The following is a 21,917-nucleotide window of genomic DNA, read 5'->3' as shown; positions in this document are numbered from 1 at the left end:
ACTACTAAACAATTATACAGGAAATAACACTTACAAACCAAGAACACTTCTTTCATTTTTGTTTCATAATTTTATTTAAAACGGCATCTCTTTAATAAAATGCGAAACTTCTCAATTTAACTCTGGAGAGAACTGAGGATAAGTGACAGGGCAGGAGGCTACAACAAAGTATCTCAGCATAGTGCTCAGTGTCCTGCAAAATCAAGATTGCTTTTTGGATTTTTCTAGTATTTTCAAGTTGTGTAGTTGGTTGAATTTATGAATGTAGAACCTGTTGGATCCAGAGGGCTGACAATGTAATTCTTATTAATATTATTGGTTAAAGCGCTGAGCTGCTGAGCTTGTTGACTGAAAGGTTGCAGGTTCAGTTCCGGGGAGTGGTATGAGCTTCAGCTGTCAGCCCCAGCTTCTGCCAACCTAGCAGTTCGAAAACATGCAAATGTGAGTAGATCAATAGGTACCGCTCCGGCGGGAAGGTAACACTCCATGCAGTCATGCTGGCCACATGACCTTGGAGGTGTCTACGGACAACGCCAGCTCTTCGGCTGAGAAATGGAGATGAGCACCATACCCCAGAGTCGGACACGACTGGACTTAATGTCAGGGGAAACCCTTTACCTTTACTATATACCTTTGCATAAATGTACTGCTTAAATAGAAGTAATAATATGTGGAATCAATGAAATGTTAGAGCCACAATTTAGAAGACCAGCTTGAAGAACTGAATTCTTATTTAAAAAAGCAAAGAGAATATTTAGTCTTTTTTAGCCACTTTTTGGAAACGATGCAGTAAAAAGTCTTCTCTTGTGTACCATAACAAGCACTGGTTAGTTGAGGTGTTCTTTTAAAATATGCTTTATAATGGATAGGTTTATAATGAGACAAGCAGCTTCCAAGATAGTTTTTGAAACTTTTAAGGTAAAAACAAACACACTGAATTGACCCCAAAACTTAATTAGTAGATATTTGTTATTTCAGTGGAATGGTTATATAACTATATATATATATATAGTATGCAGCTGCTGCCTAGCTGCTACATTGCACACCAGCTGCTAAAGCATCCAGATCAGAATCCCTAATTTTGGCTCTAAAACTTGTCCTTGACTTCTACATGCGGTCAACTTAGGCATGAGTGTATACAGTACAGTAAATGTTTGCTGCTTAGGAAATGGATTATTTGGAAATGTTTAAAGTCATAAGGGGGAAGAAACTAGATTTGAGAAAAAGTTATTAATAGTGAAAAACGTTTATTACCATAATCTCTTGAAATATCAAGAAAACATCTCAAACAATAAAGAAAAGCAAATATGACAGATGTGGGTGATAATAATTGTAACCGGGATTAAATTCTCAAGCATAGTTTGATATTTTTATTGTAACTGGGTGTAGAGTTAAGGCAATTAAAGATTTGGTATTTCATGTGGGGCCAGATTGGCTGCAGCTTGATTTACGTTTATAAAGGGTGTGATCCACAGCTTTATAAGGCACCTCACCCAGCTGTTTAAATATTGTGTTTTACTTTGTGATTTTCGGTATAACATGCAGGATTATGATTTAGCTTCTCTGTCAATAAGTACAATAACCGTATAGAAGTGAAATATTTACTTAATAAATGGTTTATCAGAGTTCATCAAAAGTGCAAATACGTAGAGAGCTAATAGGAAGTTTGAGAAAGAGAGAAGAATTCATGTAAACATTATGACTACCTGCATGTTCATGCTCCTGCATTATTGTCTACAGGAACAAGATGTTCCACTGACTTTGCTGAAGTTCCCTCTATCTTGATGGAGTACTTTGCAAATGACTATCGAGTAGTAAACCAGTTTGCAAGGCACTATAAGACGGGTCAGGTAGGTGTAACTAAAAAGCCAATATGTTGTGAAAAATGAATTGGTACATTTATGTAAGGTACTTGAATCTCACACTTCTTGTCTCCCTTTCGGGCAGTGGTTCTCAACCTGTGGGTCCCCAGATGTTTTGGCCTTCAACTCCCAGAAATCCTAACAGCTGATAAACTGGCTGGGAGTTCTGGGAGTTGTAGGCCAAAACACCTGGGGACCCACAGGTTGAGAACCACTGCTTTTGACTATTAACCACTAAATAAAGAAAAACTAAGCAATTTTCGGTGTCTTGAAAATTCTGTAAAGAATGCTGGCGTTCTAAATGTTGGTGTTCAAGATGATTCTGTTTTGAAACAGTTTTTTTTTTTCAAAAGACAGCATTCTTTCACGACAGATTAAATAGCATTTGTATTTCTTTTCAACTTCATTCTCTAAAGGCAAACTTAAAACTGTTTTTAAGGTTCACATGATACAATATAATCTCTATTGCCTGTTGAAGGCTCAGTAGGATAGAGGCGCTGCTGTACAAAGAATGCCTTGTCTCATTTAATGTCTCATGTGCTCACAGCATAATTCAGGCACCATTTCATTTAGGGTTTGGTTGGTCAAAGCTACTAGTTTCAGCTTGGAGGCAAACTGAAAGCAATTACAGCTATGTCAAGATGAGTGATAACACGGTTTCTAAAGTACACATCAGACAGTAGTTTGACCACTATATTTTGAAAAAGATGCAGTTTACATTTATCTTCTATTAAAGCATCTGTGGGTCCCCAGATGTTTTGGTCTTCAACTCCCAGAAATCCTAACAGCTGGTAAATTAGTTGGAATTTCTGGGAGTTGTAGGCCAAAACACCTGGGGATCCACAGGTTGAGAACCACTGCATTAAAGCATAGTAGTCTATTGGTGCATGCAATATTTATTTATATACTGCATATTGTTTTAAAACGATGACTTTGTATTAGTTCCAATAATCACAGTCGGGCCTCCACATATGCAGTTTAACTTTTATGAGTTTGATTCTTCATGATTTTGATTAATATGGTCTCTCAATTTCGAGGTCCTCCAGTGTGACTCTGTGGTCAGCTTCTGCCAGAGGTTAACAACAGGTTTCTGGTGGAAGACCTGGAGAATGTTTTTCTGGGATGCGCTAGATCAGGGGTCCTCAAACTTTTTAAACGGGGCCAGGTCACAGTCCCTCAAACTGTTGGAGTGCCAAATTATAATTTGAAAAAAAAACCATGAATGAATTCCTATGAATATGGCACAGTGTTCAATAAATACTTAAAAACAATACAATAATTAAAATGAAGAACAATTTTAACAAATATATTTTTTTAGTATTTCAATGGAAAGTGTGGGCATGCTTTTGGCTGATGAGATAGGATTGTTGTTGTTTATTTATTTATTCATTTACAGCTTTTATATTCCGTCCTTTTCATCCCGTAGGTGACTCAGGGCGGATTACAGTGTACACATATATGGCAAACATTCAATGCCAATTTTTGACATACAAACATATACAGACATACACAGAGGCTATTTAACTTTTTCTGGCCGCCAAGGGAGCTGTCACTCTCGTCGTCCATCTGCGTTGCTGATGAATCACCTCCACATTCCCCACATGCTTCCCCGCTGGAATGCTTTGCTGGAGTCTTCTTTATGGCCTCATAAATCAGTTAATATAGCCTCCCCACCCTTTAAGGTGGTACCTAATTTTCCTACTTGACAGATGCAACTGTCTTTCAGGTTGCAAAGGTCGACAACAGGCTACACACAATTGGTTGGAAACCCACTCCAACCCTGGGCTGGCTTCGAACTCATGACCTTTTGGTCAGAGTGATCTTAATGCAGCTGACACTCAGCCAGCTGCGCCACAATCCCGGTGCTTGTTTTTGTTGTTGTTGTTGTTGTTGTTGTGTGCTTTCAAGTCATTTCAGACTTAGGTTGACCCTGAGCGAGGGCCAGGTAAATGACCTTGGAAGGCCGTATCCGGCCCCTGGGCCATAGTTTGAGGACCCCTGCTCTAGATGCTCCAGCACAACTCCATGGTCCACTTCCAGTGGTTCATGGAAGGAAATTAAAACTAAGTGAGAACTGCCTCATGTTGACTCCATCCATTGTGAAGAAGAAAGTGACCGTATCCGTCTTGCCACAAGTTCTGTTTATGCGGTTTTGCAAGATTAATTATTTGACTTTGTAAATTAAGCTACAGAACACAGCAAAATGAATGAGTGCTCTTTGAGCCTCTTGGATGCCCGAACTTATTCTTCCCCTTAAGCAAGGTTTGCCACCTGGCTATTATGGGCTATAGCTGTGAAGATGAGAGGAATAAAGGATTAACTTGCAAAGTAATAATTACCAGCTTGAGAGAGTGTGTTATGTTTGCAACTTGTACATTTCTTTCATTAGAAGAGGTAAAAAAAGAGGAAAGCTTTGGGTTCACCTGTCTTGCTTTTATCTCTGTTTGTGCCAATTAGGACTGTGTGTGGTCTGTCGCTGATGCTGGTCTTTTCATGTTTGCCTGCATATTTGTGAGGAAGTCTGTTCTTCTGGTTAGATTTTTTTTCTAATCAGAGGGCCCATATCTGGGGGCTGAGTCCCAAAATAGCAATTTTACTACAGTGTGGAATAAACGAGGAGGGGGTTCTATGGAAAATTACAATGTTGCACATGCAGAACATTCCTAAATTTTCAAAACTATACTGCTATTTTCTGAATGGGAAAATTACAGATCTTGCTTGGCCTAACTAGTATGTAAAGGACTCTTTCAATTTTCGTATCTGTTTTCACTTCCAGTGTCTCTTCAGTAAGTCAGTAACATTTTACTCAGTTTTCAGTAATAATATTTATAAAACTGCTTTTATTCCATTAACATCATAATAGTTTTTTCTGGATGCCATAAATGGCACAGAACCTGAACATGTTGGTGTGTGGTCGGATTTTGGTAAAATAATTTTTAAACCCTTCGACCGTAAAACTTCAGGCATGATCGAATAGTTCTTTGTAAATGCCAGACATCTGTGTTCCATTTTAGGAGCTAAAGAAGCTTTTTAGAAGCTTTCATCACTCCAACACTCAGAGCAGACCTGTACATTATATGAAACACAGGGCTGCCACTGGAAATAGGAGCCCAGTTAGGGAGGTTCCCACTCGGCTATAAGTAAACCTTTCCTTGTGTCTTAAATGCCATGACGGCAGGGGAAAGCTTAGGATAACCTCAGGATATGTGCATAAAAAGAAGAAAAGTAGATGTAGTGAAACTGTTTCCTGAGGGTTGCTTCTAGCTATGGTTTTCCAAGTCATATTCATTCTCTCTCTCCCTCTCTCTGTCTTGAATGAATTAAAGAGATATCTCTTCTGTGCTACTTAATGCTCCTCTTGTAATAAGGCAGTTATTGTAATAAGGTATGTTAGCTGCTTTTGATTTCAATCTAGAAATAATAACAATTGCAATATCCCTCCACAATGACTTTGTCATGTGCTCCCTCGAGCATGGACTATATAGGAAAAATCTGCATTTGTGCCAGAAACTAGTGTTTATTTTCACTTTTCCACTCAGTAGGAGTTTTCCCATTGAAACCAAAAATGGAATAAAAGCAGTTTTATAAATATTATTACTGATTTGCAATATCCTTTTTTTTCTTCCTGTGTCAGGAACGACTTGAGAAACTGCAAGTCACTTCTAATGTTGAGAGAATTGGCCACCTGCAAGGACATTGCCCAGGGGATGTCAGGATGTTTGATGTTTTGCCATCCTTGTGGGAGGCTTCTCTCATGTCCCCACATGGGGAGCTAGAGCTGACAGAGGGAGCTCAACCCGTTCTTCCCGGTTGAACCGTTGACCTGTCCGTCAGCAGTCCTGCTGCTGACCGACAGGTTTAATCTGTCACAAGGGTTTAACCCATTGCATCAACTATCATTCGGTATCATTAGAAAATTAGAGTGCACCATTTGAACCAGAAATAAGGTGAAAGGTACAGCACAGCAAAGAGTGAATCATTGAGGACTATCCCATCCTATTGGTTAGTACTTTTCTTCCTATACTAGCATCTAGTCCTTTTATGCAGAATCAAGGGGTTCTCTTTCCAAGAAAAAAGTGATTTTGTGCTTCATGTCATTTGCTACTTCCTTAGTTTGGCCTGAGAAAACAGCTGGTTGTATTTCCATGTGTACCTTTTCTTTTTAAAAGGAAGCGTAATAAAACAGAACATAATTGAGTGTCTTCTTGAAAAGCAGTTCAGATGACAGGCAAAATGAGAATCTTGAGTGAGGGTCTCCCATATGACTTCATATTATTCTATTATGTTTTTAGTTACATATAAAAATCTTTAAAATTTACAATTTTTGTCTTCTTTTTGATTCAAGCCACTGCCCAAAAACATGGTGTCAAGACTCTGTGAATCTAAAAAGGTTTGTGCTGCTGCTGATATGCAATTACAGGTATGTTGATTGGTTCCATATGAGTTTAACCTTATTATAAAGTGGCAACAATGTTTTCGTTAACAGAATATAATTTTAAATATTATTTCATTGAAATAGATATAATTTTATTAATGAATTTAATTTCATTTTTTTTACTTTAAAGTACTAACAAAAATTTCCTTCGAAATCTGCCCTTTTAAAGATCCATTGTCTTTGCATATATCTTTACTTAAAATGGGTAATCTGATCCATCCCAGCTCTTTGAAATGTGATGAAGTTTGTGTGAGAGAGATGCAAATAAATGCAGATCTTTCCTTAACATATGGCAGCAAAAAAACTAAAATTTATTTTAGAATAAGGTCTCCAGCCTGGAAAAAAAATTAAAGGAGATTTAGGCTGGATCTACACTGCCCTATATCCCAGGATCTGATCCCATATTATCTGCTTTGAACTAGATTAGATAAATCTAAACTGCCAGATTATGATAAGTAGATAATCTGGGATTAGATCCTGGGATTCAGGGCAGTGTAGATCCAGTCTTGGCGTCAGTCTCTAGGATGATGGAAACCTGATTGTCTTTCAAATGCCATTAATAAAGGTAACTACTTTCAGAAGTATGTTTTCTATCCCTATGCATCCCCTGAATTAATTTTCACTTTGGCTAAGTCAGTATTAGAACAAACGTGCCACCATGGTCAATGCTAACTAAGGCCCCCTTCCACACTGCCCCATATCCCAGGATTTGATCCCAGATTATCTGCTTTCCCCCAGATTATTAATTAATTAATTAATTACTGCATTTATATCCCACCTTTCTCACCCCAAAGGGGACTCAGGGTGGCTCACAACAACGGCACAATTCAATGCCATAAATACATATATAGAATTAAAACAATATATTCTTTAAACCCACATAATTAAAACATATCAATCTTAAAACAATCAGAACCACACAATCCAAAGACAGATTCCTGTAGCCATTCCAGTTGTCAGTTGCATTATTCATTATTGCACTGGGAATCATTGTCCAAAGGTTTGGTCCCACATTCATGTCTTCACTTTCAGCAGTGGAACTCTCTGCCCTGGAGTGTGGTGGAGGCTCCTTCTTTGGAAGCTTTTAAACAGAGGCTGGATGGCCACCTGTCAGGGGTGATTTGAATGCAATATTCCTGCTTCTTGGCAGAGGGTTGGACTGGATGGCCCATGAGGTCTCTTCCAACTCTTTGATTCTATGATCCCTGAAGGCCAGGAGGGAGGGAGCTGATCTAATTTCCTTGGGGAGGGAGGGGCCACCACTGAGAAGGCCATGTCTCTCATCCCCACCAGTCGCTTCTGCGAGGGGGATGGGAATCAAGAGCAGGACCTCCTTGGATGATCTTAACCTTCGAGATGGTTCATAGGGGGAGATTCATTTGGACATCTAAGCTTATCTGGCAGTGGAGACTCATATAATACAGTTTAAAACAGATAATCTAGGATCATATAGGGCAGTGTATAAGGGGCTTACATTTCCTTTCAATTAGGTTCAGTTTGAAATATAAACTTAGTTTTTGATCCTGATTGAAAGGGAACTCTGGGTTAACATTAAGCAAGGTTAAAATCAATGTCAGCATTTCCCTGCACATCACTTAAGGCAGAATGAGAGTTAAGGCATGGGTCATATTTATATATTTAGATCTGTGTTTCTCAATGTTTGAGCTTCAACTCTCAGAATTCTTGAACATTAACTGTTTGACTAGGGCATCTGGGAGATGTCCCAAATCTCTGGAGGACAAACATTTTGAGAACCATTGATCTAGGTGCTTTGTTTGTGGCACTTGTGTAAGGGATGAGGCAGTAGATGTGCAGCCTTATCACATTCAAAAGAAGCCCATGTTAATTGTGGGCTATCTTGGAGTTATAAGCAGTGTAGCCCTTAAATGTCTCGGAAACCACCAGCCTGGAACATAAACATCCAGAGCGAGACCAAGCAGGCCTAGTTTACTTTCTGGCAATGAACCTGAAATGTTTGCCTAGTTGCCATGTGTTTTTCAGAAACTAATCATGCAAACAGGAGCAACATAATCTCTCGGAAATGTTTATATTTTAGATTTAAATACCATCATAAATCTATAATAAATAAATATGTTTTGCCAAAACTACAAGCTGAACCTATGCATGGATTTTTTTTAAAGAGACTCAAATCTAATTTATTTGAAAGAGGCAATACATTCAAACATTTTTAATTAGAGTTTATTCCATTTTAGACAGCTATACAAATGGAATATAGCCTTACCCATAATAAGCACACACCTACCACACATTCTTTTTAAAAAATCAAAGGAGAGTTCTGTTCATCTGGAACATAAAAACTAATAAGACTTTCATTATATGTTCTCTTCTGTTACAAAACACATTTGGTTTCTGTTTACGCCCCTCAAATGATTAAAATAGCTTTTAAACTATTGACCTTTTTTGAGAAGTTATCAGTGGTGCTCTGTAAATAATTAAGTGTTACTGGCTCGGTGGATAAGGAAGTCAATTGGCAATCCCTTTTCAGTTGTTTCTCTTTAATAAAGAAAACTTTTCTTGCGAAAAGCCTAAAATGCATTGCCAGAGGGAGAGTTAAATGTTAGCTGTGGTCTTAAATGCATCTGTTTGTTCACCCTTAGTTCATACTGTAGGTCATTTTAATCCTTGTCTGATGAAGCTGGTCTGCAAGAGCAGAAGTTATTGGAAGCAGAAATGCTCATTGAGGTTGATGACAAGATTAGCCCTTGTCTCCCTGACTGTTTTTTAAAATGTTTTGCCTTGAGTGCCATGTAAAAATGCATACCGTATTCTTTATTTAGACTAGGAAACCTTTTAAACAGAAAGCAGCAAGTAAGTGCTAGCTCGGAGAAAAGGGCTTTGTATCACCTCCCAAATGTCTCCACCTTTGGAGATGTTCCAGGCTAAGAGCAAGTCTCTATTTTTGCCCTTGCTATGTGAACAATCAGGCTCAGATCAACTAAGGATACTCTCAGTCAGTCACAGTGTTCCTGCGAGGAAGACTGCCCTGCCTAAAACTTGCTTCAGATTTGCTGCTTTTAAAACATGCCATTGTGAAAGATACTGATGCCATCTGCGTCATGACATCAAGAACCATAATGGCAGAGTCACTTTCCTTCTGGCAGCGATAGCAGTGTCCTCAGCTTCTTGCAAATTGCAGGGTGACTCAGTGTTATGCCTAGGTCATCCACTTCATCCCGCAAAGAACAAGGGCAGTTTGAAACATAATTGTGGTAAAATGCCTATCTCTTCCAAGCCACAGCAGGATATCAAGGCTTAGATAATTATACCTTTAAATTCCTAGCTCTTTCCCCTTCAGTTGACTCCAAAGCCACAGATGGACTGGAAATATGTGGAATTCTGAATGGAAGGTATTTAGCGCTTCCTTTTCACATCAAAAGAATCAATTTTAGACTGGATTGCATTGAGGAAGAAGTGATTTTTAAAACCCCCTTTCATTCTAATAACAACTTCACCAAACTTTTTATTTTTTCTGAAACACAACAAGATTAGTACACAACAAACAAGGTCACTATGCTGGCTGTTGTATTTGATCACACATCGGAAAATTCCCAGATGTCTAGGACTGTGTGATGTATCAGCGAATAATGTGTGCAGATCCCAGTAGGGTGCCCTTTTGCAGCTGACAGGTGGTAATTTTGTCAGCACCAATTGTTTTTTAAGTGCAGACCAAGGTCTTTAGGCACTGCACCCAGTGTGCTCATCATCATCATCATTTTATGCAAGGTCTTTTTATATGAGCAAACCACTCTAAGATATGACCCTCACTCTTTTTGGAATCCAAAATAATATAACTTTTGCTCCATTAAAAACCAGAATGAAATTGCCCTAGGGCAAAACTACTGGTGTATCTGTAACCATTTTGGAGTTTCATAGTAATTTAGTTTTTTTCCCCCCGAGACGCAGCAGGCCTTCTGTTTTTTCAGTATCCAAGTCATATGGAATACCATCTTTCTCATATTTCCCGTGTCAGAAATATTATCTTGCTTTTCTTAACATGATGAAAGCATTTTATTTTATAGCCTTCCAGACATTAGGACCAGAAAGTCGTGGGTGGCATGTCCTACCCAAAGTCATGCTGTAACGTTCTTTGCCAAGTTCCACAGAGCAAAGGCAGATAATTGGTGGTTCTTAGAGCCAAGAAACGACGTTCTTAAAATGTGTGAATATCTGCATACAATCCAGTCAACCTTACGCCTTTTCAAATTATGCTGATTTCATTGGGGAGAGAGAAACTCTTGAGATTCAAGAATACATAATGCACCATTCCTCTCTTTAGAGAAAGCACTGCATTTGGGGATGTTGTGTCATTTCTGGACTATCTGGCCATGTTCTAGCAATATTTTCTCCTGTCATTTCACTGCAGCTGTAGCTGGCGTCTTCAGAGGATCCTCTGAAGATGCAACCCATAGATGCAGGTGAAACATCAAGAGAAAATGTTGCTGGAACACAGCCATACAGCCTGGAAACCACACAACAACCCTGTGATTCCATCCTTGAAAGGGTTCAACAATACACTACAATTTTTTAAAACATAAAAACCTGTAACATTCGGAAAATTTGGAGGGGAAAGTCAAGTCCTCCAGACTTTGTGTTTTAGTGACCACATTCTAAGAGTTGCTTGAAAGGGTCCTGCTTAGTTGATCCCTGGAGATGTGTATTCTACTACTTGAAGATTATTTTCTTTGTATATAATTTAGATTGAACCAGGTCCCTTTGAGTCCAACACAATTAGCACTAGCGCTAGAATGGTACCAAGCTGTTTACAGTCGATTTTGAAAGACCTCTAAAAGCATCTGGAGGATCTAAGAATATAATTCTCCATCTCTGCTTGACTTGTTCCTATTAAGACCAAATGTGCACATACCTGTATAGGATTTTATATGAATGTAAGACAACAAATTGGGAGGGATAGCTAATACTCCAAAAGACAGGAGCAGAATTCGAAACGATCTTAACAGATTAGAGAGATGATTGACCAAAACTAACAAAAATGAAGTTCAACAGTGACAAATACAATATACTCCACTTAGGTAGTAAAAATGAAATGCAAAAATACAGAATGGGGGATGCCTGGCTTGACAGCAGTACATGTGAAAAGGATCTTTGAGCCCTTGTGGACAACAAGTTAAACATGAGCCAACAATGTGATGTGGTGGCTAAAAAAGCCAATGGGATTTTGGCCTGCATAAATAGGAATATAGTGTCTAGATCCAGGGAAGTCAAACTACCCTTTATTCTGCCTTGGTTAGACCACACCTGGAATACTGTGACCAATTCTGGGCACCACAATTGAAGGGAATGTTGACAAGCTGGAATGTGTCCAGAGGAGGGTGACTAAAATGATCAAGGGTCTGGAGAACAAGCCCTATGAGGTGAGGCTTTAAGAGCTGGGCATGTCTAGCCTGAAGAAGAGAAGGCTGAGAGGAGACATGATGGCCATGTATAAATATATGAGGGGAAGTCATAGGGAGGAGGGAGCAAGCTTGATTTTTGTGGCCTTGGGGACTAAGACGTGGAACAATGGCTTCAAACTACAGGAGAGGAGATTCCTGACTGTGAGAGCTGTTCAGCAGTGGAACGCTCTGCTCCGGAGTGTGGTGGAGGCTCCTTCTTTGGAGGCTTTTAAGCAGAGGCTGGATGGCCATCTGTCTGGGGTGCTTTTGAATGCGATTTTCCTGCTTCTTGGCAGGGGGTTGGACTGGATGGCCCACGAGATCTTTTCTAAAAAATGGAAATCTTAAATCTGATCATATATAGCATCTGAGTATCTGAATAGTTGTGAGGAGACAGAAGGATACTTTTATAACATAAATGTATATACACAGTTGATGTAACATGTAATCCTTTGGGTCAGTCTGAGAGACCTGTGAAAATACTAGGCTCATTTTGACAAACTATTATTCATACAATGAGAATACTGTATTTGTCAACAAAATCATTCCATATGATGTTTTGCATTGATTACCTAAAGAAAAGCAAGGAAACATGTGCTCTTTAATCTTTTTTTAAATAACACTACATGTCTGGATTGGTTAACCACACAGTGAATGGCAAGCCTGAGCTTCAGTCAAGTATAACATATATTATCTGTCTAGGTCTTTTATGCTGTTCTGGACCAAATATACCATGGGAAACATCCTCTAGAGAAATCAACCACAGACATTTTAAAGGAAACGCAAGAGAAATTTTATGGATTGCCATATGTTCCTAATACTGTGAGTACCAGTTAATGCAAATTCTTGTTTTAAAGGAAAATGAAAAGCAACCAGTGTCTTCTTCAAATTAACTTACAGAATAAAGTCATCTTCTTTCACTCAAAACTAAAAACCCCAGAAAATACTCCATAGTAAAATCTATTTAAAAAAAAAATCCATGCGTGCATGAGCAGAATAGTGGTGGGCTTTTTTCACTTTATGTTTTCATTCTGTAGTTTTGCTTTAGAAACAAAGGTGAAGCTAACCACAAACAAGTTGTAAAATGGTTCAGGGTAAAAAGAGAAGCAAAAGCTTAAAATTCATCCTCTTTCTTCCTTTCAAAAATTGCCTTTCACACATTGCCATGCATACACCATGGCACATGTTAACATGTGTCCTTCCTCTAACAATGGTATGTTCATGTCACTGTAGAACAGTGGTTCTGTATATTAGTAAGGGTAAAGGTTTCCCTTGACATTAAGTCTAGTCATGTCTGACTCTTGAGTGGTGGTGCTCATCTCCATTTCTAAGCCGAAGAGCCAGCATTGTCTGTAGACACCTCCAAGGTCATGTGACCAGCATGACTACATGGAGCGCTGTTACCTTCTCGAAGATCCGGTACCTATTTGCATGTTATTGACCTGCTAGGTTGGCAGAAACGGGTTAAAAGCAGGAGCTCACCCTGCTCCCCAGATTTGAACCACCAACCTTTCGACCAGCAAGTTCAGTAGCTCAGTGGTTTAACCCGCTGTGCCACTTGGACTTAAATTCCTGGAGCCCCAAATGGACAGTGGTCAGAATTCTATGAGGTGAAATTCAACAATTTCTGGCACTGCTATTCCTGAGAGTAAAGTTCTGCAGGGACACAAATATACACAAATCTTTCCGTTTCTTCAACTGGAGTGTGATGAGTGATGGCCATGCTTAAAAGAGTCTGCTTTGGTAAGTAGTTGCCAGTCAGCAGATGATTTGGTCAGTTTCAGCACTACATTACAGTCCATCAGATTGTAGAGTGCTGGGGGACAGGCTTTACTACCCTAAGTGGGCTGCAGATATGTGGTGTCATGAGACATTTAGTGCCTTGTGGTCCTCAACATATGGCTTGTTTGCTGAATTTACAGCTACAGTGTGAAATTTTTGATCCAGTGTTATTTTGGACCACAATTCTCATCATCTGTTCATCAACCAGACTGACTGGGTCTTCTGGGAGATATAGTCAAGGAATAAAATGGAGGGACAATTTTCCCTAGTCTCTGATATACAACCTATGGAAGATACTTTGTTGTTTTTTGGACAAGCATAGTATTGGTTTGCTATAAGGCAGGGATGGGCTAAGTGTGGTTCTCAGGGTCCACACTGCAGCCTGCAGCCCGTTTGTATCTCCTCTAGTTCCCCAGTTGGTGGCCAATATTACCCACTAGGAGGCCTAATGTCTGTTTGTCTCATTTTCATCCCATGGACTGTATTTAGATGGATGGGATTTTTTTTAAGACTAAGTGACCCCACTCTCCATATAATTCTGTGTTTGTAAATATGAGAGAGAGAGAGAGGTCTTCCTCTGACTAAAATAGGCTGGGAGGAAGATCGACAACTTCACTGCTTTGAGAGGATTCTAGAGGCGGAGTTGGACAAATTCCTAGAGTAAAGCCTCAAAAAAAATCCTGAGTTACCACTTCAAATCACTTGGGTTTTACTTTGTTTATAATTTCTTATGAGTATAATATAACTGTTAGCCTACATATACCATCGGTGCTTAGAGTGCTTTTCATCTGTAATTCAAAAAAATTGGATGTTGTACTTTTTATATAGAAAGTAGAAAAGGATCAATTTAAATCAAATGTCGTCAGTTTGACTCTTTTCATTCAATTTATATAAACACAGGCATTTTTTAAAATTAGAATTTAGAGTCTTGAAAACATATCTCCATTCTGGAATGCTTGTAACTGTTTCAACTAAAGTGGAAAAGCTTTTTGTTTATTCATACTGTATACCCTGAGATGAGCTTTCAACTGTGTCATCTTAAAGTACACCGTAAAACTAGATTTTAAGAGACTGTGCAAAGGAAAGGGAAACTTAAATGAATGTGTAACAAACCCTTTTGTGGAATATTCTGTAAATAGTCTGCGGTGCTTACTTTATAGGGGTGGTTTCATAAACTCAACATGGATTTCAAAACCATAACAAAAGTTGGTACTTTGAAATCAGCACATGAATCTTGGCTTTTTGTAAGCCTTTCATTTTTTTCGTTTAAACAGGAAAACTACAGAAAATGATCCCAAACCAAATAAAGTTAAAGCTGTAATCCTACCCTCACATGCCTAGAAATCAGTTCTCTTGACCTCAAATGAGCTTTACATTTGAGGAGATAAGTATAAGATTGCAGTGAGGCACAGGTTAGTTGTGACTAACCAGTCCTATTAAAACTAAGGCAAAACTCCCATAAGCCATTGCTCTGTCTTATATATATAATCTCTAAGACCATATGGAAGCTTTCCAGAAACACCTAAGTGGTTAATTGCTTGTTAAATTCCTTTCCTCTTTTCTAGTATAAACTACTGCAAAAATATTTATATCACTTGTCTTTCTGGGTTTATTTATGACTTGGTAATAAAAACATAGAAGTGTTATAAATTGAAGCCTTTAGTTTCTTGTTTGACCCACTTTTCAAAATCTCAGGGGTGTTTTTGTTTTAGCTTTTCTTTTTTCCTGTTCTTGACTTCAAAATGTTTTTTCTTGGTTTTTGGCTGAAGCCCTGTGCTTGTGCTTAGTAACCTGTGAGTAAGCTCCATGTAACACTTCACAACAAACATGCATACGGCTATACTGTTAAAAGCCTGTAGAATTATCAAATTAGCAGAAAACTCAAAATTAAGACACTTCAAGCATGCATTCCGAGAACCTTTCTTACTTACTGGTAATGATTTTCTTGCTTAATTTTTTATAGTGCTATTAACAGGTTTAAGAGTCATTTTTAATATGAAGGCAGGATGAAGTGCAATCGGTAAATATATCCCATTTTAACCTACTACTAAACATACTTAAATAAAAAGATTGATGTCCCATTGAGGCCCACATACAGGACTATGTTTCCGCCTGGCCACAGATAGGGTCTTCCTCAAATTAGTCACTCTGAATCTTGACCTTTCATTTCATTTGATAGTTCTGTCTTCTCTGCTATCATCTCAAGAGAACTGTGTATATGTGTCTTCAACGTGCCCATCAACTTACAGTGTCCCCACAAATTTTAGACTGTTTATTCAGGCAGGAAATATCCAGGGATGGCTTTCCAGTTCCTTCCTCTGAAATATAGTTTTGGCACCTGGTGTTTGTTGGTAGTATCCCTTCAAGTACTAATTAGAGGTGACCTTGTTTGGCCTCCCAGGATGAGACAGGATCTGGTGCCTTTAGGGGATAACTGTACTGCAGTTTAATTGGGTTTAGCATCCTAGTTAAAACAGACTCCCTCCCTCTCAGTTAAAAGTTCTTTTAGGTTTTCTGTGGGGCGGGGGGGGGGGGGGGAATCTCATACTTGTTTAAGGAAAGGGGAAAGGAACATTATCTGTTTTTTCCCCTTAACCAAGGCTAGTTTGCAATCATTTTATTACCATGAACATTAAGTCTTTACACCCACTGGTGTTTTGTATTTCTGCAGTTATAGGAGCAGATGTGCTGTGATCTTTATGCATGATTGTAAGAAGTGGGGTTCACATTGTTGTACTGCATTCAAGCCTTCTCCTTCACCTTCAGTGTCTACATCGACTGAGCTGTGCGTTTAGTAAAGTGCCCTAAGAGAATAGAGTAGATCCTTGGCATAGGCATCAGTGTGGGAGTCAACATGTCTTTTAAACCCTCAGGACTTGAAATACTCCTGCATAACTTCATCTGTAGATGTGCTTCCAGATTCTCGCCTTTATTTGAGACTAGCTTGGGGACCCGGCGTTGCCCGGGTTATTAGAGAAAGGAATTGTATATCAAGGTTGGTCTTTATCAGTTATTTATATGGCTCGCAGTGGTCTCAGGGTGTTAGTGAAGGCACTGTGAGTCCCATCGTCTGTGGTCCATCGTCCTCCAAACTGCACCAGGATGGAGAGAGGGTCATGGGGGCTCTGTGTGCTAAGTTTGGTCTTGATCAGTCATTGAATGAGGGTCACAGCAGTCTCAGAAAGTGAGTTAAGGTACTGCAAGTCCCATCATCCATAGTCTGTTCTCCCCCAAACCTCACCAGAATGTTGAATTGTCCATGGGGGTTCTGTGTGCCAAGTTTGGTCTTCATCAGTCATTGGATGAGGGTCTCAGTAGTTTCACTAAGTGAGTGAAGGAACTGCAACTCCCATCGTCCATGGTGCATCATCCTCCAAACCACACCAGGATGTAGAGTGCATCATGGAGACCCGGTGTGCCAAGTGTGGTCCTTATCGGAAATTGGCTGATGGTTGCAGTGGTCTCAGGAATTGAGCGAAGAGACTGCAAGTCCCATAATCCATGCTCGATCCACAGTCAAACCACACCATGGTGTAAAGTGGGTCATGAGAGGTCTATGTGCCAAATTTGGTGTTGTTCAGTCATTGTTGAGGGTCGCAGCAGTCTCGGAAAGCAAGTAGAGGTACTTCAAGTCCCATCATCCATGGTATGCCCTACTCCAAACCGCAGTAGGATGTAGAGTGGGTCATGGGGGCTCTGTGTGCCAAGTTTGGTTTTGTTTGGACATTAGATGAGGGTTGCAGCAGTCTTGGGAAGAGAGTGGAGGTACTTGAAGTCCTATCATCCATGGTCTGTCCTCCTCGAAAGTACACCAGGATGTAGAGTGGGTCATGGGGACTCTGTGTGCCAAGTTTGGTCTTGATCAGTCATTGGCAAGGGTCTCAGTGGTCTCAGGAAGTGAGTGAAGTGACTGTCAAATTCTTCCAAACCGCACCAGGATGTAGAGTGGGTTATGCGGGCTCTCTGTGTAAATTGTGGTCGTGATCCATCATTGTTGGCAGTTATAATGGTTTTAGGAAGGGAGTGCAGGTATTGCAAGACCCATCGTCCATGGTGCATCTTCCTCCAAGCCGCACCAGGATGTAGAGTGGGTCATGGAGACTCAGTGTGCCAAGTTTGGTCTTTATCGGTAATTGGATGAGGGTTGCTGTGGTCTCAAGAATTGAGCAAAGGTACTGCAAGTCCCATAATCCATGGTCCATCCCCGGCCAAACCACACCAGGACATAAAGTGGGTCATGAGAGGTCTATGTGCCAAGTTTGGTCCTGATCAGTCATTGGATGAGGTTAACAGCGGTCTCAGAATGTGAGTGATGGTACTGCAAGTCCCATCATCCATGGTTCATCCTCCTCCAAACTGCAGTAGGATGTAGAGTGGGTCATGGGGGCTTTGTGTGCCAAGTGTGGTCTGTATTGGTAATTTTCTGACTCAGCTCCCTCTGGCCTTTTCCTTTCCTCTCTTAGTTATCTCGGAATCTTGGAATTGAGGCTGGCCAATCAGAGACCATATGCAGATTTCCTTCTCATGTCCCCGTTTCTGCCATGAACTGTTTTCTCCACCAGGGGCTCCTCTTGAAGCTGGCCAATCAGAGACCATATGCAAATAGCAGCACTGCGGCAGCCAATCCGAATGTTGGAACTTTCAGGCTGGCCAATCAGAACGCTGCCACATATCCCTTCCGCCCTTCCTCTGTCCGATACAAACACTCTTCTTTATTATATACTAGCTTGGGGACCCGGCGTTGCCCGGGTTATTAGAGAAAGTGGGTAATGGCGGTTCTGTATGCCAAGTTTGGTCTTTATTGGTCTTTGGATAATGGCAGCATTATTTTCAGGAAGTGAGTGAAGGTACTTGAAGTCCCATCATCCATGGGCCATCCTCCTACAAACAGCAGCAGGATATAGAGTGGGTCATGGGGGCTCTGTGTGCCAAGTTTGGTCTTTATCCGTCATTAGATGAGGGTGGCAGTGGTGTCAGTAAGTGAGTGAAGGTATTGCAAGTCCCATCATCCAAAGTCCATCCCCTTTCAAATTGCAGCTGGATGTAGAGTGGATCATGGGGGCTCTGTATGCCAAGTGTGGTCTTGATTGGTCATTAGAAGAGGGTTGCAGCAATCTTTGGAAGGGAGTGGAGGTACTTGAAGTCCCATCATCCATGGTCTGTCCTCCTCCAAACTGCACCAGGATGTAGAGTGGGTCATTGGTGCTCCATGTGCCAAGTTTAGTCTTGATTAGTCATTGGCGAGGGTCTCAGTGGTCTCAGGAAGTGAGCAAAGGTACTGCAAGTCCCATCATCCATCTCCAAAGTTTTCCAAATAACACCAGGACGTAAAGTGGGTCATGAGAGGTCTATGTGCCAAGTTTGGTGTTGATCCGTCATTGGATGAGGTTTACAGAGGTCTCAGAATGTGAGTGAAGGTACTGGAAGTTCCATCATCTGTGGTCCACCCTTCTCCAAAACTGCAGCAGGATGTAGAGTGGGTCGTGGGGGCTCTGTGTGCCAACTTTGGTCTTGATTGGTCATTAGATGAGTTTTGCAGCAGTCTTGGGTAGTGGAGGTACTTGAAGTCCCATCATCCATGGTCTGTCGTCCTCCAAACTGCTCCAGGATGTAGAGTGGGTCATTGAAGCTCCATGTGCCAAGTTTAGTCTTGATGAGTCATTGGCGAGGGTCTCAGTGGTCTCAGGAAGTGAGTGAAGTGACTGCAAGTCCCATCATCCATTGTCAAATTCTTCCAAACCGCACCAGGATGTGGAGTGAGTTATGCAGGCTCTCTGTGTAAATTGTGGTCCTGATCCATCATCGTTGGCAGTTGTAATGGTCTTAGGAAGGGAGTGCAGGTATTGCAAGTCCCATCGCCCATGGTGCATCCTCCTTCAAACTGCACCTGGATGTAGAGTTTGTCATGGGGGCTCTGTGTGCCTATTTCGGTCTTTATTGGGAGTGTTCTGACCCAGCCCCCTTTGGCCTTTCCTTTCCTCTCTTTTTCATCTCGGAATGTTGGATTTGAGGCTGGCCAATCAGAGACCATATGCAAATTTCCTTCTGTCATGCACCGTTTCTGCCATGAACCCTCTTCTCCACCAGGGGCTCCTATTGAAGCTGCCCAATCAGAGACCATATGCAAATAGCACCACAGCGGCAGCCAATCAGAACGCTGGCACATACACCGCCCTCCACAATTCCTCTGTCCTATACAAACAAACACTCTTCTTTATTATATACTAGCTTGGGGACCCGGCGCTGCCCGGGTTATGAGAGAAAGGAATTGTATATCAAGGTTGGTGTTTATCAGTTATTTATATGGCTCGCAGTGGTCTCAGGAAGTTAGTGAAGGTACTGTGAGTCCCATCATCTGTGGTCCATCATCCTCCAAACGGCACCAGGATGTAGAGTCTCTCATGGGGGCTCTGTGTGCCAAGTTTGGTCTTGATTGGTCATTAGATGAGGGTTGCAGCAGTCTTGGGAAGTGAGTGGAGGTACTTGAAATCCCATCATCCATAGTCTGTTCTCCCCCAAACCTCACCAGAATGTTGAGTTGGCCATGGGGGTTCTGTGTGCCAAGTTTGGTCTTCATCAGTCATTGGATGAGGGTCTCAGTAGTTTCACTAAGTGAGTGAAGAAACTGCAAGTCCCATCGTCCATGGTGCATCATCCTCCAAACCGCACCAGGATGTAGAGTGCATCATGGAGACCCGGTGTGCCAAGTTTGGTCCTTATCGGAAATTGGATGGTCTCAGGAATTGAGCGAAGATACTGCAAGTCCCATAATCCATGCTCGATCCACAGTCAAACCACACCATGGCGTAAAGTGGGTCATGAGAGGTCTATGTGCCAAGTTTGGTGTTGTTCAGTCATTGTTGAAGGTCGCAGCAGTCTCAGAAAGCGAGTAGAGGTACTTCAAGTCCCATCATCCATGGTATGCCCTACTCCAAACCGCAGTAGGATGTAGAGTGGGTTATGGGGGCTCTGTGTGCCAAGTTTGGTTTTGTTCGGACATTAGATGAGGGTTGCAGCAGTCTTGGGAAGAGAGTGGAGGTACTTAAAGTCCTATCATCCATGGTCTGTCGTCCTCGAAAGTACACCAGGATGTAGAGTGGGTCATGGGGACTCTGTGTGCCAAGTTTGGTCTTGATCAGTCATTGGCAAGGGTCTCAGTGGTCTCAGGAAGTGAGTGAAGTGACTGCAAGTCCCATCATCCATTGTTAAATTCTTCCAAACCGCACCAGGATGTAGAGTGGGTTATGCGGGCTCTCTGTGTAAATTGTGGTCCTGATCCATCATTGTTGGCAGTTATAATGGTTTTAGGAAGGGAGTGCAGGTACTGCAAGTCCCATCGTCCATGGTGCATCCTCTTCCAAGCTGCACCAGGATGTAGAGTGGGTCATGGAGACTCAGTGTGCCAAGTTTGGTCTTTATCGGTAATTGGATGAGGGTTGCAGTGGTCTCAAGAATTGAGCAAAGGTACTGCAAGTCCCATAATCCATGGTCCATCTCCCGCCAAACCACACCAGGACGTAAAGTGGGTCATGAGAGGTCTATGTGCCAAGTTTGGTCCTGATCAGTCATTGGATGAGGTTAACAGCGGTCTCAGAATGTGAGTGATGGTACTGCAAGTCCCATCATCCATGGTTCATCCTCCTCCAAACTGCAGTAGGATGTCCAGTGGGTCATAGGGGCTCTGTGTGCCAAGTGTGGTCTGTATTGGTAATTGTCTGACTCAGCCCCCTCTGGCTTTTTCCTTTCCTCTCTTTGTCATCTCGGAATCTTGGAATTGAGGCTGGCCAATCAGAGACCATATGCAAATTTCCTTCTCATGTCTCCGTTTCTGTCATGAACTCTTTTCTCCACCAGGGGCTCCTCTTGAAGCTGGCCAATCAGAGACCATATGCAAATAGCACCACAGCGGCAGCCAATCAGAACGCTGGCACATACTCCTCCCGCCACACTTTTGTCCTCCGCATACAAGTTTTGACTTTTATTATATACATAGATAGATATAGATATAGATATAGATATAGATATAGATGATAATAAACCCTACAAGATGCAGAATATGAACTCTCCTAGTCAAAGAGCAAGTGTATGCCTCCTTCTCCTTGTAGTAGTTGAGCAAGGTGACTGTGAATTATGCAGCTCAGTAAGCCTTTCCTTTCTATTAAGGAATGGTTGTTTGCAGTTATTCCAAGAAAAAAATAAGCACAAAACTCAATCTGGGACCCACAGAAAGAGTTTAACCCTGTGTCAAACACATAGTCTTGAGAAGGGGCAAGGTCCTCCTTCCTTGATTAGATTGAAGACAATAACAAACATGGTAGATTTTCCTCAATCCCAAACATAGGAAGTGGACTAGCACACTTCTCCAAGTTTCAGGCACCATCCTATTGTTTTAGAATTATCTCTGCATTGAACAAAGCACATTCC

The 21,917-nt window shown here is 41.1% G+C and overlaps 1 protein-coding gene across 1 annotated transcript in view; it reads left to right on the top strand.

The window, feature by feature from the left end:
* The window catches only part of MIPEP (mitochondrial intermediate peptidase), a 64,331-nt gene that overhangs the window by 25,354 nt on the left and 17,060 nt on the right, over positions 1 to 21,917 (top strand). Inside the window, exons 14-16 of the mRNA XM_067466576.1 lie at positions 1,741 to 1,850; positions 6,208 to 6,282; positions 12,414 to 12,533. Coding sequence (XP_067322677.1) covers positions 1,741 to 1,850; positions 6,208 to 6,282; positions 12,414 to 12,533 — 305 coding nt within the window. The remainder of the gene's footprint in view (positions 1 to 1,740; positions 1,851 to 6,207; positions 6,283 to 12,413; positions 12,534 to 21,917) is intronic.

Source organism: Anolis sagrei, chromosome 3 (assembly GCF_037176765.1).
Source record: "Anolis sagrei isolate rAnoSag1 chromosome 3, rAnoSag1.mat, whole genome shotgun sequence".
In the NCBI taxonomy this organism is placed as follows: Eukaryota; Metazoa; Chordata; class Lepidosauria; order Squamata; family Dactyloidae; genus Anolis; species Anolis sagrei.
The sequence above is the reverse complement of the archived record's forward strand: the minus strand, read 5'-3'. Positions and strand labels throughout refer to the sequence as shown.